At 33.8% G+C, this 17,994-nt stretch overlaps 1 protein-coding gene across 3 annotated transcripts in view; it reads right to left on the bottom strand.

Annotated features, from left to right (window-relative positions):
- Window positions 1-17,726, bottom strand: part of atg5 (ATG5 autophagy related 5 homolog (S. cerevisiae)) — a 30,776-nt gene extending 13,050 nt beyond the window's left edge. Inside the window, exons 1-7 of one of the 3 annotated variants that reach the window (XM_051131532.1) lie at window positions 17,628-17,726; window positions 16,389-16,542; window positions 16,171-16,298; window positions 12,657-12,735; window positions 12,419-12,581; window positions 8,932-9,026; window positions 3,014-3,131 (exon numbers count right to left, since the gene is read on the bottom strand). In XM_051131532.1, the coding sequence (XP_050987489.1) occupies window positions 3,014-3,131; window positions 8,932-9,026; window positions 12,419-12,581; window positions 12,657-12,735; window positions 16,171-16,298; window positions 16,389-16,502 (697 nt within the window). In that variant the 5' untranslated portion in view covers window positions 16,503-16,542; window positions 17,628-17,726. Of the gene's footprint in view, window positions 1-3,013; window positions 3,132-8,931; window positions 9,027-12,418; window positions 12,582-12,656; window positions 12,736-16,170; window positions 16,299-16,388; window positions 16,543-17,456 lie in introns of all 3 variants that reach the window. The other 2 variants (XM_051131533.1, XM_051131531.1) reach the window with 2 other exon arrangements.
- Window positions 17,727-17,994: the final 268 nt, after the last annotated feature.

The following is a 17,994-nucleotide window of genomic DNA, read 5'->3' as shown; positions in this document are numbered from 1 at the left end:
AGCTGTTCTGGACGGATAACGCAGGATGCTGACGTTGTGTATGCGCCGCTGATCTCGCGAAAACCATTTGTTTACAGGAGCGAAGGAAGCAACGTTTCCTTACTTTAGCAAAGGAAAACCAGTCTCCTCTTGGCTTATATAGAAATCCTCTGACATTTTTCTTTACAAATCCTCCTTTTGTACTTCTAATTCATGACTGGTGTTTTGTTTTGCTCTCTTCGCTTCCACGTTTGTCACTTCTCAGTGGCGAAGGCGCAATGCATACGTACGGAGCCCGCAAAGTCACCTGTAGGAGAAACAAAAACTATCCGTGGCAACGGTTTTGCAATCCATCCCCATTAATCGTGCTCACGGATTAATAAACCGTACCCAGGAATTTCGATTTTGTAAACCGTACCTTTGTACACAAAATCGCACTGCTTTGCTACAGGAGGCCTTTATTCACCCTCTAAAGCCATGTGAGGCACTTCTTATTATGTATGGATGCACTTTATTGGACTTCTTTTGGACTGTTGAACAGAAGCACCCGGCCACTGCCTTTACAAAGCTTGGAAGAGCCAGGACAATTTTTAATAAAACTGAAACTGAAAGACAAAAGTCATATACACCTAGGATGCCTTGAGAGTGAGTAAAACACGGGATAATTTTCATTTTTTGGGTGAACTAACCTTTTAATTATTGTAAACATTTAATTCACAAAATTCCATCTTATTGACTCATTAAAGCAAACTAATTTTGTCATAATTGCCTTCACTATCACTAGAAAAAATTTTGGAATTACCCCTTTATTAGGGTACTTGTTATGCTCTGACTACCACGAAAACTCATTTAAATGTAAGATTAGCTTGTGTAGTTGACACAAATACTTTGTAAACATTCTTTTACTCTATTTGTATATTAAAAACTTAATTTGTCGCACTGCAGAATCAATTGATATCAACTTTTGGTTACAGTTTGCCAGAAATGATTGAATTTCAAATCGTTCCAAACATGTTGTAAACAGCAGCAGTAGCAGTTATTTATTTTTATTGCCATGTCAGCATTTAAGCCTATCTTCATGGCAAAAACTGAGCATGAATAATACACAAGTTAAATAAACACAAAACAAAAACCAAGCAAACACAGTTACAATTATACAAGATTTTTTACATTAACATTTGATAAATAATCTAAAATCTTTTCTGGTAAAATCCCTGAGTGAGCGCACTTCATAAAAAAAGTTTCTACTTGCATTCATGTGGTAAATAGAAACTCAAATATGCTTGCCTGACTTGCAAGAACTAACAAGATTTGTTCTCATGTCACACAAGTACAGTTGAGTTTCCGTTTACCATATTTGATGTGTTCTATCTATATACACTGATCAATGTTTATATGTAAATAAACGCATAATTTACGTATGACCAAATGAGTCATATCTCCTTCAGAAGACTTGGATTAAATGGCATATATAATAGAAATTACTTCTACAACGTCATAATTAACTCAAAGTTTAAATTATGACCATTTAAAAATATTGTGTGAACTCCCTTTAAGGTTAAAAAAAAAAAAAGTTGCAAAAATATTGCAAAACGTGATCTAATGTATATGCTTTTTGTTATACGTTCATATATAGTTTATCTAAAAATCTTGATTAAAAGCAATCCATTAACACACTGTATAAACTACCCAGAAATACAGAATTTACAATCTAAGTCTCTGAAAAGCTCACTGATTGCTAATTTAAAAATTAATCATTTTGCATACAGTTCATAATTTGTGAGTCACTGACCCTTTTTCTGTTACCACATTACAATGTTATGACAGCCACTGAAAGTAGAGTAGTGAGACGTACTGGTGGTAATGGAGGTGGGTGGGCCAGCTGGAGGTTTCCCCACTCGCAGCGTGGGCTGACATGAAGGGCTGATGGGCGGGGGTTTTCTGCGCAATTCATTTATTTGAAATAATACCACCACACACCCTCTTATTCACTATAAAACCTCTCACTATTCTGACCGACTTCTAAAGCAGAACATGGGGAAATTTTAGAGTACCATGTATTGCCGTTTCGATATATAAAATCTTTATCTTATTGTGAAAAGCGTAGGAGAGACCACACCGTTTGAGCATGTCTCCATTTTTACCCCAAAAGTGGTAAACATCTAGCAACTGATTCCATTCTGCTGGGTATCTGAGACATAAAGTTGGCTAGAATACATGTCATTACATGTCAGTCTGGATAAAGCAGATGCTTTTTATTTTTATTTGTGGGAAACCCCATTTCATTGCAACCATAACAGTACTGTAAATCATCTGTGGCATTAAGATGCCATCAAAGCCTTTCATAAAACAGAAAACCTCATCTGCTGATAAAAAGAAGACATTTAAAGTCACAAAATGTAGCTTTTCACTCATGTGTGACTGATAAATGATTAATCAAGCAGACACTGTGATAAGCAAATACGATTTGAGACCATCTTGAGACAGAAAAGGTATTTCCCAGGTTGAGTAAGCAGACATGTATTTCCCTGTAATCTCAACACTTTGCTCTGCACCGTTGTCAAAGCAAATCCCACATATATGGAAGAGGCAGGATGATAACAAAAAGAGAAGCACAAAGTGCCACTTTCTCTTTAACCAAACCACCAGGCCGTTCAGACAAAGCAAGCAGGTCATGAATTGGGCTAGAAGCAGCACAGATGTGCTCCGTCATGCAGGCATCTCCGCCAGCAGGTGCTACGTTTGTCACTGCTATTGTCTGCTTATCTACTTCCTCTCAGGAGAAACCAAGACCGCCCCTGTTTTGGCTGTGGATTTCATTCATGCAACCCTGATTTGTCTTTTTCCTTTCTTTTCCTATTTCTCATCTCTTCTGTAAATCTCTTTGTTTGATGTTTAAGATTTGTTTTCTTCTAATGTCTTTTCCTCTCATCTCTGATTTCAACCTCCCGTGAGAGATAAGTCTAAACTGCAAACATGCTTTCATCAAATAATATCTGTGTGAATTATTTTCGTCCTGTGGATCACAGCTCACCTTCCGCACATATGGCAGCAGGAAACTGCTCCTTCAGCAGATCTCCCAATGTAAGCGCGTGGCCCTCAGGAGACACTGGTCGGAAGAGTTTTTGGATGAACGGTCTGTCACTCAGTGTCTAAAATTAGACAAATATAAAACCTGTGAGATTGATTATGGCAGTAGAATCACAGTATAAAGTTCTCAAAGAAATGCAAAAAATCTAAATTGCGTCACTGAAAAATGTTGAAAGAATGTGTCTATTCACCAAAAAAAAAAAAAATTGACACTTTGGTTACACTTATTTTGTGGATAGTTTTATTGTGGTTGACCGTTTTCATGGCATTTGTTTGTATTAGTGACATGATAATGTAATAAAGAAATTTCCCATCACCATTTTGCTTGTTTCTTACCTAACAGTCTACTGACATTTGGGATTCATTTAACTGACTATGATCAAATAAAAAAAAGTTTTATCAAATACTAAACGGTATATCAGTATCACGTATGTAAATAACAGTAAACTAAACACTAATTTCAATTAATGTGATTTCTATTTTAGCTGGAAAAAAAGTGGAAACAGACTGTCTATATAGTTTTCAACAAATTTACGAATAAAACTGGGAAATTACCAAACCACTTTTGACAATGAAATTTGAGCGTGTTTGAGCAAGACACACACAACCCACAGCAATGCATAATGGCAAAAACATCTCAGACTGACAGATATGCAAAAATAAACGCCCTTCAACGAAAATTCAAGATCTAGATTGCAAAGGTCAAATGTAATGATAATGTCATTAAATCTATGAGAAAACATGCAACTTCCTGTTGCCAGCAGGTGGCGCTATGGCTATAACTGAATATGGTCATGGGCATGTGTTCAGGGCAGGACTCAAACATGTGAAGTTTGGTGTAGATCAGACATTGTATGTCTGAACTGTAACAATTTCTTTTTTCATGGCGAAACATCGAAGCAATTTAACATCACAAAGCGCTTTAGATTACACCTACCAAATTTGGTGTTGATCTGTTTAAATCTCTAGGAAGAGTTTGTTTAAATACAACACCTGTAAATGGCAAAAATGGCACAAAACCTGCTGAGAAAATTCAAAATAACACACTTCCTGTTGGGTTTCGGACTTCGTACCAGGGAACTGTTTTGTAGGTGTTGGTGTGTTGCATGTGTGTACCGAATTTTCTACATGTATGTGAAACACAGCTCGAGAGGCACTTTGTTGACATTTTATAGGTGGCGCTATCGAGCCATTTTGCCACACTCACTTCTGAAACCCATATGTGACACTGAACCACAAAATCAGTCTTAAGTCGCTGGGGTATATTTGTAGCAATAGCCAAAAAAAACATTGTATGGGTCAAAATTATTGATTTTTCTTTTATGCCGAAAATCATTAGGATATTAAGTAAAGATCATGTTCAATGAAGATATTTTGTAAAATTCCTACTATAAATATATAAAAACTTAATTTTTGATTAGTAATATGCGTTGCTTAGAACTTAATTTGGACAAATTTAAAGGTGATTTTCTCAATATTTTGATTTTTTTGCACCATATATTGAAATAGATGTATCTCAGCCAAATATTGTTCTATCCTAACAAACGTTTCCAACATAGATCAATGGAAAGCCTATTTATTCAGCTTTCAGATGATTGAAAATCAATCACATACCAGATGTAAATTTTCACCACTTTTGGCGTGTGCAAAGTTTCATGAGTTTTTGAGCACATTTATTATTTTGGATAGGAAAAGGAAGAAGAAGAATCTGAGCAATTCCAATAGCACCATCTGAGCACCATCTGAGCACCATCGGTGCTCGCGCCCTAATAAATAAAAGATTTTGAATGATTGTACTTGATTGGCAAGTTTACAAAAGTTATCTTTCTGCCAGTTCCAAAATAAACATCAACCTTATCAATAGAAAGTTAAAAGTTCAGAAAGTTCCAAGTCAATATGAAGTGAATATTCTGTTGTCTAAATGCAACTTTCCTATTGTGAATAATTCATCCATGCATGTTTTATTTATTTATTTTTAAATACACCACTTTTTTAATATCAAATGCAAACTAACATCCAGGTCTGCCTCCAAACAATCAAAAACTTAGATAAAAGTAACCAATTGACATTTTTGTTTTGTTTTTCAGTAATCCATTTCACTCGGATATACAATTGGTATATTCAAGAAAAGATTGCTACTTAAAGAGGTCATGGCACGAGAAATCAAAATTACTTTGATCTTTTTGGATAAATACCGCCTCCAGAGCAAGGCATCGACAAATAGTCATCTTCTCACCATAGGCCCCGCCCACTGGTGTTCAGTCACGTAACGGCTGACACGCTGAATGTGAGTGTCACGTCGCATCAAAAGCAAATAGTAATTTACAATCACTGCCGCTATCTTGTCTACACTGATGCGCATTCGCTTTCTGACACAGTCCTCGCACTTCAGTCTGTTTGCTTTGACGCGTTTGGTTTAAACAAGTGGATAGTTTATTTTTAATGGAATCCTGGATCGTGTTTGAGGATTGATCGGAGCATTTTGTTTCGTAAATGAGGCACATCATCATTGAGAGTTCACAAAGACACATTTGTTGAAAGATGAAGCAGTACTAGATCTGACTGCAGCTGCATTACAAACAGTAAATTATTTAATTAAGCTTTGTCTGGAAATGAGAGGTTTTTTTTATTTTAGTTAATTTTTTTGATAATGTTGTCAAAACACTCACATGCAATAGCATGTTGATACTGTTTCCTATGCAATGACATTAACCAATCATAACAATGGCTGATTACTGAGAAGCCTTAAAGGACCCACTCTTTAAAACAGGTCGTTTTAGACAGAGGGTCAGAATAAGGGTTGAAAATATATATATTTTTTATTTTTTTGCACAAAAACTTTATTAACATTATAAGTAATTCAGCTTTTTTTCTTGTTTGCTTTTGTTAAATTGTATTACCTACATCTCTGTGCTTTCTAGATATGTGCACAAGCACATAACAGTCAAATTTATATATATTTATTTTAACTAAACTTTTTTTTTTTTTTTTTTTTTTTTTTTTTTTTTTTTTTACAAAAAAACAATGGAATGTAAGAATTATATTTTTTTTAAGAGTAGGGACAGGCTTCATTATTCATCCTGAAAAAAAAAGATGCATTTCATAAAAATAATAAAATAATTGTTAATATTCATGAAGAGCTAATTAAGATTATCAAACATGAGCATGCTTGTAGAGCATGACGTACAGTATATACTGGAACATTGGACAGCAGTCAACGCTCAGATTACCAAACAACAACAAGTCCAGTGACGCAGATATAGCACAGAATAACACAATGACTACATACACCGACCACCTACACTCAAGTGAGTACACTTTTCCTTTCCTTTGAGCTTTCTAAATTTCCTTTTCTATGTCATCTTTAGCCAGTCTGCATACATGACTACAGTTGCAAGAAATGGCATCTGTGTCATTTCATTCCACTTTTCACAACCCAGAAGCGCTAACAACAAATACTTCATTTGTTAATATCCTGTCAGTTAGCAGCTGTTTTAAACCCACAAAAGTTGGGTGTAATGTTGTGAATTACTGAATAAGATATTAAGTGGATTAACAGCCGGCAGTCACGGCATAGTCTTTCCTTTGGCCTTGAGCGAGCAAGCGAGGTGTCGAATGCTGGACAGGATCCAGTTTTCACACACAACTTGCATGTGGTCAGTGATAGAGGGTATCATTCTGTAAGATCTGGACCTGTGGTGACAAACAGCGGCCTGACAAACAATAGGAGTCAATCTTGGTGCTGTGAAAAGGAAACTGGTGACACGACGGCTCAGGTAGTCCAGCTGACACCGACACCCTCAGGTCTCAGGAAGAGAAGGTGTCTCAGGATGCTATGGCCTCGGTCAGGTTACCAGAAAAACTGACTCACTGCTCACTTGCACCAAGATCATCTCTATAGTCAGAGAAGAGAGAGTGTGAGAAGTGACAGCTACTTCGTTGCATTTTTAAACGGCAGCATTAATTATTGACCTCAGCATTATCCAAAAGGCTCCTGATACCGATGAGAAGTGTGATACTCTGGGTGCCGACACTTTCTTTTCAACTCCCCTGACACCCTAGCTGGCAAACCAGCACATGAACCACACGACAGACATCATTAGCCTTTCTCCAAAAGCAAGAGGCCAGAGAAAAGAGATGCTTGGAGGTCTCAGAGCTCATGATCAGAGGCTGACTCTACTCTTTAGAGTATGCAGATAATTATAGGTTCTTTAAGCAATAATCTGACTGTAAAACACAAAGTAAGTCACTCAGGGAAGGCTGAGTCTTGCCTTAATCAGATGAGTCCAAACAATATTCGAATGAGTCAAAAAATATCAAACTTGAATTTTAGTATTAAAATATACATGTGGAAAATCTAACAAAAAATAAATAAATAAACCAATTTAAAAAAAAAATACAAAAAATATATATTTCAAATAAAAAAAAAATGAAAATGTCATCCAAAATAACCAAACTGTTATTCCAATATTCAAACGATGAATTCAAACAATCAAATAAATATTCAAATGACTGTATCGATTCAAATATTTAGACAAATATTTGCACTGTAAATTTAAAACAATCAAACTGTCAATTCAAATATTTAAATATTTAAATTGGAATCAACTGAATGTTCAAACTGTCAAATCCAACATTAAAACAGCTGACTGCAGAATTAAAACAAGGGAATTTGTTAAATATAGCATTCTTGAAATAAATTAAACTACAAATTAATTAATTAATTAAAAACAATTGCTTTTAACATTTTGCCAATAGGTGGTAATGTTACAACAGATATGTTATTATGTTTTTTTTGTTTGTTTGTTTTGGGGGTTTTTTTTTTGGAATGAGATTTATTTTAATAGGGACAGGCTTGACAAAAAGAGAGAGAAAAAAATGCATTTTGCAAAAATAACAATGTTGTTTGTATTCATAAAGAGTGGTTTCAGATGTTTTATTTATTTATTTATTTATTTATTTACATCTTGCCATCAAATTTGTTAATGACTTACACTAGACCAGTTAGGTAAATTCAAAAGCTATCAAACTGTATCAATGTGATGATGCATTGCATTCTTACAGTAATAATCTACTGAACAATGCTCTGATTGGGTTTCTAATAAAGCTGCTGAGAGAGTAACTGTAAGTTTGACTGTATGTGTTTCTCTCTTTTAACCTCCGTAATCCATCTCTTAATTAATTTATTTGTTTGTCTGTTTGTAAAATGGTATTAGTGAAAATGCAATTTTTTTTTTGGCAAAATTATAGTTCTACTTACATATTTATATATATATATATATATATATATATATTATATATATATTTATATTTCTTTTGCTCTCCACGTGCCAAAATGCTAATTAGTCTATGTCTATTAGACCATTACACATTTACAATTTATTACAACTTATTACAACATAAATCCAAAAAAGGTAGAATTTACAGAATGTAATGCTAGATGTCCATGTGACACTCAAGCTTTTATAAAATAATCTCAGAATGCTGGTGGACACAGGATACAACAAAACATAAGAGTAAAAGAAATTCTGACTTTTTTCCAAGAATCGCTTCTTTCATGCATTAAAAAAGAAAATAAAAGCTAATTGCAATTTCACGTGTCTTGTTTTGTCGCTGCCAAGATTAATTTATTAATTAATTATTAATTTTCATTAATAAATATTAAACAAAACAAAAAATTGTATCACTCTCCTGAACTTTCTGGAATGTTTTTCACTAAAACCAACATGTTCAGCAAGTGTCATGTTGACAAAAGTGTCATAAAGCATGATATAAAGTCATATTTTTAACATTTCTGCTATTGTACATGTCTTTAGAAAGTTAAAAAAAAAAAAAAAAAAAAAAGAGAGAGAGAGAGAATACCTGATATATTCTAAAGGGAATATAGCGGAAGCCTCCCTCTTCAGTAGGGTACTCCATGAGTTTACGATTCATGGCCCAGAACTGGTCGAATTTATCTGAGGAAAGAAATTGTTTTAATCAATGACAGTAACTCATGTTTAATGTTGATTCTCTTTAATTTGATCAGTTTGGTTAATTCAGAGGTCACAATTTACTTTCACTGTTTGGATTAAAGATGCAATGAAAGTGAAGGTGACTAAGGCAGTCAGTCCTTGTGCCAATCTTGTGCTCCACAGAAGAAAGAAAACAATTTAGTTTTGGAACAAAATGAGTCCAAGAAAAGGCCCTTTCACATTAAGAACCATAAATACAAAATAACTATAACTATATTAGCATCCACAGCAGCAGACAATAACATTCTATTTATTACAAACATGCGATGCATTTCTGTCATCTGCCACTTTAAATGGTTGAGCACTTTCAAAGTTGGGCAGATTCTGACTGGCAGCCAATGTATTTATTGTTATTCAGCTGGAAAAAAAAAAAAAAAAAAAAAAAAAAAAACATTCTGAAAGTGTTTCCAATGATATCATTCCACTGTGTCATTAACATTATAGCTGTGATGTGGATTTTCCTATTTTCAGAAAATTACAATGATTATTGAAATTTTATAGTTATTGCATGTAACTTTAGAATAAACAGGCATGAGAGTTCTGAACTGAGCCGTCACGCTGCCTGCGTTCTCACATGTGCAGGTGAAAATCAACATCCGCTTAGAAATTGTTACTTTCTCTGCTCACACACTCTCATCAGAGAACAGGACAGCTGTGACAGTGTGTTATCAAAACATCTATGCTTCTGAAACTTACACCTCTCAGTTTATCTGCAGAGCTTCACATTTTCACCTTTAAATTAACTACTGAAACCACTGCCCACATCATGCACACTAACCCTCAGATGAAAGTATGGGTTTGAAGTTACTTGAACTTCCAGCTTAAGGCTGGAATACACTTGTAAAGACTTTTAAAGAAATAGTCAACCCAAAAAGAAAATTTGCTGAAAATGTAATCATTCTCAGGACATGATATTTATGAATTTGTTTCTTTATCTGAACAGATTTGGAGACTTTTAGCATTGCATTATTTGTTCACCAGTGGATCATCTGCAGTGAATGGGGGTCGTCAGAATGGAGTCCAAACAGCTGATTAAAAACATCACAATAATTAACAAGTAATCCACATGATTTCAGTCCATCAATTAACTTCTTGTGAAGCAAAAAGCTGTGTGTTTGTAGGAAATAAACCCACTATTAAACCTTCATTCAAAAGTTCATTATAACTTTTCAAAATAACACTTTCTCTAGTGGAAAATGTCCTCCTCCTCAAAATCCACCTACATATTTCAAAAAGCTGTTTTGGCTTCTAAGCAGCACTTAATCTGTGCATATTTCTCTCCTGATTAAGCTTAGACTGAGACAGACGAGACAAGAAAAACATTTCCTCTGGAAAAAGAAATATTATAGATGGAGGACTTGCCTTAAAAATTGATTTATTCATTACAAACATGCAGCTTATCAGTGCACAAGATATTAAATGACTGATTAGTTTCATGTGGATTACTGCAGCGTTTTTATATGTTTGGATTCTGACAGAACCCATTCACTGCAGAGGATCCATTGACAGGCAAGTGATGTAATGCTTAATTTCTCAAAATCAAATTTTTTTCAAATTCTTCATTCTCTTTACAACTCTTTACTCTTTCCCACTCAAATCACAACTCACTGCTAGGAGACACATGACAAATGAAGAGAATTTCTTTTCTAAAAATCAGCTCAAAATATCAAACATTTTTAATATCTTAATTAGGGCTGGTATTAGGGCACAGCACAGCCTATTGCTCATGTGATATTGCTTAACTATATGATGTAAATATGAGACAAAAACAGGGGGAATTTTTGCCCCATATCTTGAATTTTAGGGACATTCTAACTTTGTTCTCTAGGCGCCATCACACAGTGAGTTGTTTGCCCTGCCTCATATTTGTCATCAATCAACTGTATGAAATGTCAGATAACCCACGTGGGTCTGGGGCGGGGCAAGTGCACTGAATAAGTTTTAACCCGTTTTTTTTGTTTGTTTGTTTTTTTTACTGTAATTAACTAATTAACACATTAAATTGCTAGCCCTAATCTTAATATATTTAATATTTTAAATTCCAATATTCTAATGTCTAAAGATTAAAAAAAAAAAAAAAAAAAAAAAAAAAAAAAAAAATTCAGAGTCTGTGCCTTTTATACACTAAGTGATTTCTGTGAAATCTGTCAATACTGACAGCTAAAAATCTCTAAACTGGCTATGGCTTTCTACAAATGTTGTCAACTCACCATATAGTAGTTAAATAGTAAGTAAATGATCACAGAACTTTCTCTTTAAGGCAAGAGACTAACTGGGCAATTCGTAGTGTTGTAGTGCATACTTTTTGTGCTTAAACAGCATACAATTTTTTTTTTCCAAAAAAATTACTGATCGTTTCGCTAGATAAGACCCTTCTTCCTCGGCTGGGATCGTTTAGAGCCCTTTGAAGCTGCATTTAAACTGCATTTTGGAAGTTTAAAATCGGGGCACCAATGAAGTCCATTATATGGGAGAAAAAAAAAAAAAAAAAAAAAAAAAAAAACCTGAAATGCTTTCCTCAAAAATAAGATAAAATAATTTCTTCACGACTGAAGACAGAAAGACATGAACATCTTGGATAACAAGATGGTGAGTAAATTATTTGTAAATTGTTGTTCTGGAAGTGGACTTCTCCTTTAACACTAGTGGAAAGAAAACATCCACATTTCAGTCTTTATTTTATTACACTTTATCTATTTTGATCTGTAGATTTTAATACAATACATAATTTTAAGGAAGTTCTCTCAAAATGAGTATTTTCTCCTGCAATCAGCCAGAAATCTCACTTACATACACCAAATTCTATAGTTTTATCTATATTCTGAACATCTCTACAGAAGACTTTGTTCATTGCCTGATTTATACATGATTTTATTCCTAAAAACAAGGTAATTTTTTTTTTTTTTTTGGTTGCTGTTGACAGTATTTCTGATTTATGGAGGGATAAAAAGAGATACGCAAAAACCTTGAACAAAATAAAGCAAGAATTGTGAACTTGGCTTTATCTAATGTTCAGACATCTCTTTTGGGAATCTACACAAATTAGTGCATAATGCCTAATTTGCATAATTTAAGCATAACATTTCACAACGCTTATAATACAAAACCACTGTTTCAATGTACTATGATTATTCAACTGGGTAAAATATATTTTTATATATTTATTTTATATATTTTTTTATATATTTAAATATACTTAAAATATTTAAAAATATATTTAATTCATATTCATAAAATTTTCCATTCTTTTAACCTGTAATGTCTTGCCTTAACAGTGAGTATGTATATGAAGAGTGCAAGCAAAACAGGACATATGAACTTAGCTCCATTCTTACCATTCTGCAGACCCATCCACAGTTGTTTATGGTCTTTTTTCTGCATGTCATTGATGACTTGGCCTTTGTGTTTGAGTGCATCTGCCTCTTTAATGCATGACATGAAATGCGCTTCTATCACAGAGTTTGATGGGCAGTGAAGCAGGTCACGTTCTGGGAAAGTCTGCAAAATAAAGGAAATTACAACTGTGGCATATTAATAACATCATGAAAAAATAATGAATCGGTCTACACACACCTTAAAGCGCACTGTGACATTCCAGGGCAGAGCTGAATTTGAAGCATGGAGATCAAACAACACACCAATGGGATAGTGCCTTAAAACAATGAAAGTAACACATTTTTAGTCCATAAAGTAAATACAAGAAATTAGTAAAATCAATCACTGAGTTACTCAAAGTACGGCAACAATCAAACAGCTCTCATTCCTCAAGCAAGCAGAGATCTTATCTATAAACCTTGTTTCATCCTGCCACCTAGTGGTACAAGATAAAAGTACACCTTCAACTCAGACCATTAACACACCAACAGATAGAAAGCTGCCAGGATTTGAGAATATAAAACTCTATAAAAAGTAATAAACCAGATTTACAGGGCTTCAAAGAAGTGTATGTTGAGGGGCTTCATAGAAACAGGAAGTCAACAAACCATTTTTAGGAGAAACGGAAACAGCGGTGTAGAATAAAGGTACAATATGTGGAAAATAATTTGATTTTTTATAAACAAAGCATGTACATGTTACAGTACACCCCATAAACACAACCAAGCCTTTGAAAATAGCTGACTGACCACCCCTTAAAATGTCTGTAGAAAGTAAAAGGCCTTTTAGTACCACCTATAGACTGTGGTACAAATGTCTTTTTGCTGTAAAATCTGTACTATCTTTAAATAACCTTTACATTTATAGTAAACATTTCAAGATGAACACTTACTTAACTGGAACAATTTGTTTACTTAATTATCCATACATGATTTTCAGTAGATTCAAATATATTTACTTGATTATCATTTTTGTAGGTTGACTTATCCACACATAATTTCTTTAGAAATAGTATTTTAGAAATAATGTAAGTATGATCAAATATGATCTTCTGAGGAACATATATCTGTATATCACTCATCAACGTAAGGTGTTGCATTATATGTTTTGAAACTACAGACCTCCGATCATAAAATGAAACATTTAAGTTTCATCTTGCTTAAAGGAGAAGTCCACTTCCAGAACAACAATTTGCAAATAATGTACTCACCCCCTTGTTTTCTGGCTCAAGACAGTTAGGGTATGTCGAAAAACTCTGACCGTATTTTCTCCCTCAACTTCAAAAATCATTTCAAAATCATCCTACATCATTGCAGAAATTCCGACCCAGTCTTTGCAAAGTGAACATGCAAAAAAGATCAAACACTCTTAACAAAAAAGGTAAAACAGTGACAATTTTGAAGTTGAGGGAGAACATGAGATGGGAGTTTTTCGACATACCCTAACTGTCATAAACTGGAACAAAAAAAGTCCAGGCAGAGTGAGACAAGATGAGCGTTTGGCATTAAAAAGCATTTGGGATTGTTTGAAGCCGCATTTAGTATGTGGAGTTCTCCTTTAAGCTGCCTTTTCACTGCACACAACATCTGGACACGACTGTTGCATTTCTCCCCCTAGTGGCAATCGCACAGAACTTTCAAACTGGACGATTATGACAAAAATCATAATGGTTGATTATTCCCTTGAAATTATAATTGCGATTATTAATTATGATTTCCACAGTTTACATTTAATGATGTTTTCAATGGCTTTATATGGCATTGTTTGAAGCACTGTATGCTAGTGTTGTCATGATACCAAACTTTTGACTTCGCTACGATACCCGACTAAAATACCATGATACTACTACTGAACCTATACTACGAAAAAAACATTGAACAACAGGAAAGTAACTGAATAACAGATGATCCAAATGGAGATCGTAGTTATTTTATCTGTTAAAACAAAGCACCCCCCCCCCCCAAAAAAAAAAAAAAATTTAAATAAAAAAAATAATAATCAAATGCCAGTGTCACTACACAGAAGAACTACCGAGCCTACAGGTATGTAGAGATCTTTGCTATATTTGTAAGTTACCTTAAAGGATAAAGCCAAATCTTATTATATGATACAGTAATTTTATTTCACAATAACAATTTATATCATGACATTGTCATTTTCTTGTTATTTTATTTTTGTTATTAATAATAGGAACCTAGATGCAAGTAACAAACTAAAGGACTACAATAAAACAAAAACACAAATTAAATAAATAGGGCCCTATGAAATCTGATTTATTTTTTCCTAAATTCCATTTTAATTTTTCTAGACTCTATTTTAGTGGTTACATTAAAACAACATTTATCAAAAAACATGTCTAATTAATTGAAATCATGAAACCTGCAGAATTTAACAGCAATTTATTAAAAGTTTAACAAAAATTACATGTTTTTAAGGCCCTATGAGAATTAAGAATTAATTTACTATAGGCTATTTATTTATATATGTATTTATTTATTTTTGGTGAATATTCCTTAAACATTGTTTTAATAATATTTTTGTTTGTATGTTTTAATATGTTTTAATAACTTTCATTTTGACGGGTTGCTGTGAAGACCTTTAGATTTCTGTTTGTATATTATACGATGATAGTTTTCCACAAAAGGAACAGTAAAATGCTCATGAAGTGACTCTCAGAGCAGTTCCAGATATTATGTTCATGTGTACATGTACTCTGCCGCCTCAGTATAGGCTGAAAACACTGCAAGCTTCACGCGTATGTGTGTAGTTAACAAAACTGCGTGTCTGCGCCATTCACTAGCACAGACACACAGAAAACATGGCTCTAATTAAAATGCATTCCTAAAGTACCAGTATACCGTGCAACACTACTGCATGCCACCTTTTTATGTATAGTTTCTTCTTTAAATATAAAAGTGTAAAAAATAAAACTACGAAAAATAAAAACCTTAAGATAACATGTTGGAAAAACACACATACCCCTACATCTTAAGCAAGCAGAATAATGTAAGTGGCTTTTTATTTTTATTTTTTATTGTGCCTATCTGTAACTGTAATCATGATTATACATTTGATTAATCGTGCAGCCCTAGCAAAATTAATTATGTGAATGAATATAATCAATGTATGAATGTATCGTCACAAAACAAATGACCCCTAAAACAAAAACTGTAGGTTTTATGGGGCTAATCAATGTAAATAATAATTATAATAATTATAAAATTATTTCTGCCATAATTATTCTAAAGCACCATTTTACAGAAATAGTGTTTGAAGAATAATGTTTAAGTGAGCAAAATATTAGCAATTCTAACCTTACGCTTCATGCGGTCGCATGCGGTCTAGCCACAGAAGTTCAAATATTTGAACGCATTCGCAGCTAAAATCGGATCCGAAATTTCCGCATACGCAAATGATCAAAACTCCACGCAGCTCCAGCACTATTCTCCATTGGAAATGAATGACTTCCGTTCTGTCGCTTGTCGGAGATAGTGGAAAGGTTGCTTAAGACATATTATTGGGAAAAATAGAGTGATATTATATTAGAGTGACACTGATATTTAATATACGTTTTGTGGCTTGCATTAAGCCTTAATTGTTTCTGTACCTCAATTAGTTGAGTAGCTCTGTAAGTGGCTTTGGATAAAAGCATCTGCAAAATGCATGAACGTGAAAATGAAAGTCATTAAAAAACACAGTCAACTAAACATACCACTTGAGAGGCGTTCCCTCATATTCGAACCACATCTCCTCCACGTCTTCTGCCTTCATGACTTTGAGAAAATGTTTCTTGACTTTATCAGTGACCAGCGTCAGGTAACTGACCCGTGGGAGAAGCAGCTGACAGATTGACAGAGAAAAACAGCACAGGTCAAGTGACAAGAAACAAATCATTCTACAGCAGAAAGAAAGTGTGTCATCTTAACTTACATAGTAGGGCTCTGCCTCTCTCTCTGTGGTTTCCTCTGGAGACAATGTGAAACAGGCCGGTATCCGTCCGAACCAAACATCTCGGAGCACATCCTTGTCATCTGCCATTATCATCTTTCTCCAGGTAACATATATAATGTCTTCAGTTACTGAGCTGTTTAGAACAAAGAATTCAATATGTCATAACATCAAGATATCAAGCAGTTTTGACAGTAACTTCAGTAACTTGCATATAATAAAATATTCTGGTGGAGTTTAGGGAGGGACTATTTGTTTGTCCAATCAATAGCAGAAAGGTGGAACAGTGATTATTTTTGCAAATCAGAAAGTAAACAGTTCACATTTCAAATAAGAACAGAAAAAATCAAATGTAACAAGCACAACACAACAGAAAATCAACATTTAGAGGTAACCTAAGAAGCCCAATCAGTATCATATCCATATGGCCATGCATTTATGTGTGCTTGGTAATCAACCACTTTAATTTTTACAAACTTAACTATGTTTTTATTAAACATTTGAGGGAGAAAGGGATTTTATAAAAATGTAGGGTTTTATTTTATGGTTGTCAGAGTTGTTAATTTGAAATGTTTATTAAAATAAGTTTTAATATTTTTTAATGAATTTGATACTACTGATGTTTCATTCTGCTTTGTAAATACTGATTAAAACACGACACCCTTAATTATTTTTCTCTATTGACAATCCAAGTTTTAAAATATGCTAGATATCTTCTCAGGTTGAGAGCAACATACAGTAATAAACATCATAAAATGATCTGGGACGTGGCATAAACACGAATACATATAAAAACCTCGTTTCATATCTCATCAAATGCTCTGAAGAATACAGAAAACACCTTCTAATCTAAACGACTACAAAATTTTTAATTAATAGAAGAAACTAAATGTAAACATCAGATTTGATAAGTGAAAGATTAGCTCTGCTAACCTCGGACTACTGTTAGAATTTAACACTACGTATGCCAAACACAAGAATAACTAAAACTTTAAATCAACAAACTGTAAAACGACCTCCAAAAATCAAGTATTAGTGATATTTACTCGCCTTTCTGAAGCTGTAAGTATGATGATGTGTGTAAACAACGCTAGCACTGACAGAACAACATTACACACGATGAGACACCTTTGGAGCTATTAACGATACCAAAATTACCTTGTTTTCGAAAGCTACTGCACCAAACATTAATAACACAGAGAAAGCAGTATAATAAATTACATTCATTAGATGTCGACAGGAAGCATTGGACTTGAGTTCATCTTCAACACCCAGCGATGTCATGCAACCCTAAGATGGCACGGACCTTCAAATTAAAAGTCTCTACATGTTATTAAACAAACGTCACAGTGAGTTCAGTGTTTTTCACAAGAAAAGTCGCAGTCAGTCGGTTTGACAGATCATTACAGATTTAGACATGGTTTTTTTATTTTATTTATTTGTTATTATTTTTTTTTAACAGATAATACACTGCTGTTTAAAAGTTTGGGATCAGTGTTTTGATCAATGTTTTTTTTTTTTTTTTAAGAAGTCTCACGCTCATCAAGGATGCATTTATTTGATCAAAAATACAGACAAAACAGTAGTA

Source organism: Labeo rohita, chromosome 16 (assembly GCF_022985175.1).
Source record: "Labeo rohita strain BAU-BD-2019 chromosome 16, IGBB_LRoh.1.0, whole genome shotgun sequence".
Lineage (NCBI taxonomy): Eukaryota > Metazoa > Chordata > Actinopteri > Cypriniformes > Cyprinidae > Labeo > Labeo rohita.
Note: the sequence above shows the minus strand (reverse complement) of the source record. Positions and strands in the feature narration are given on the sequence as shown.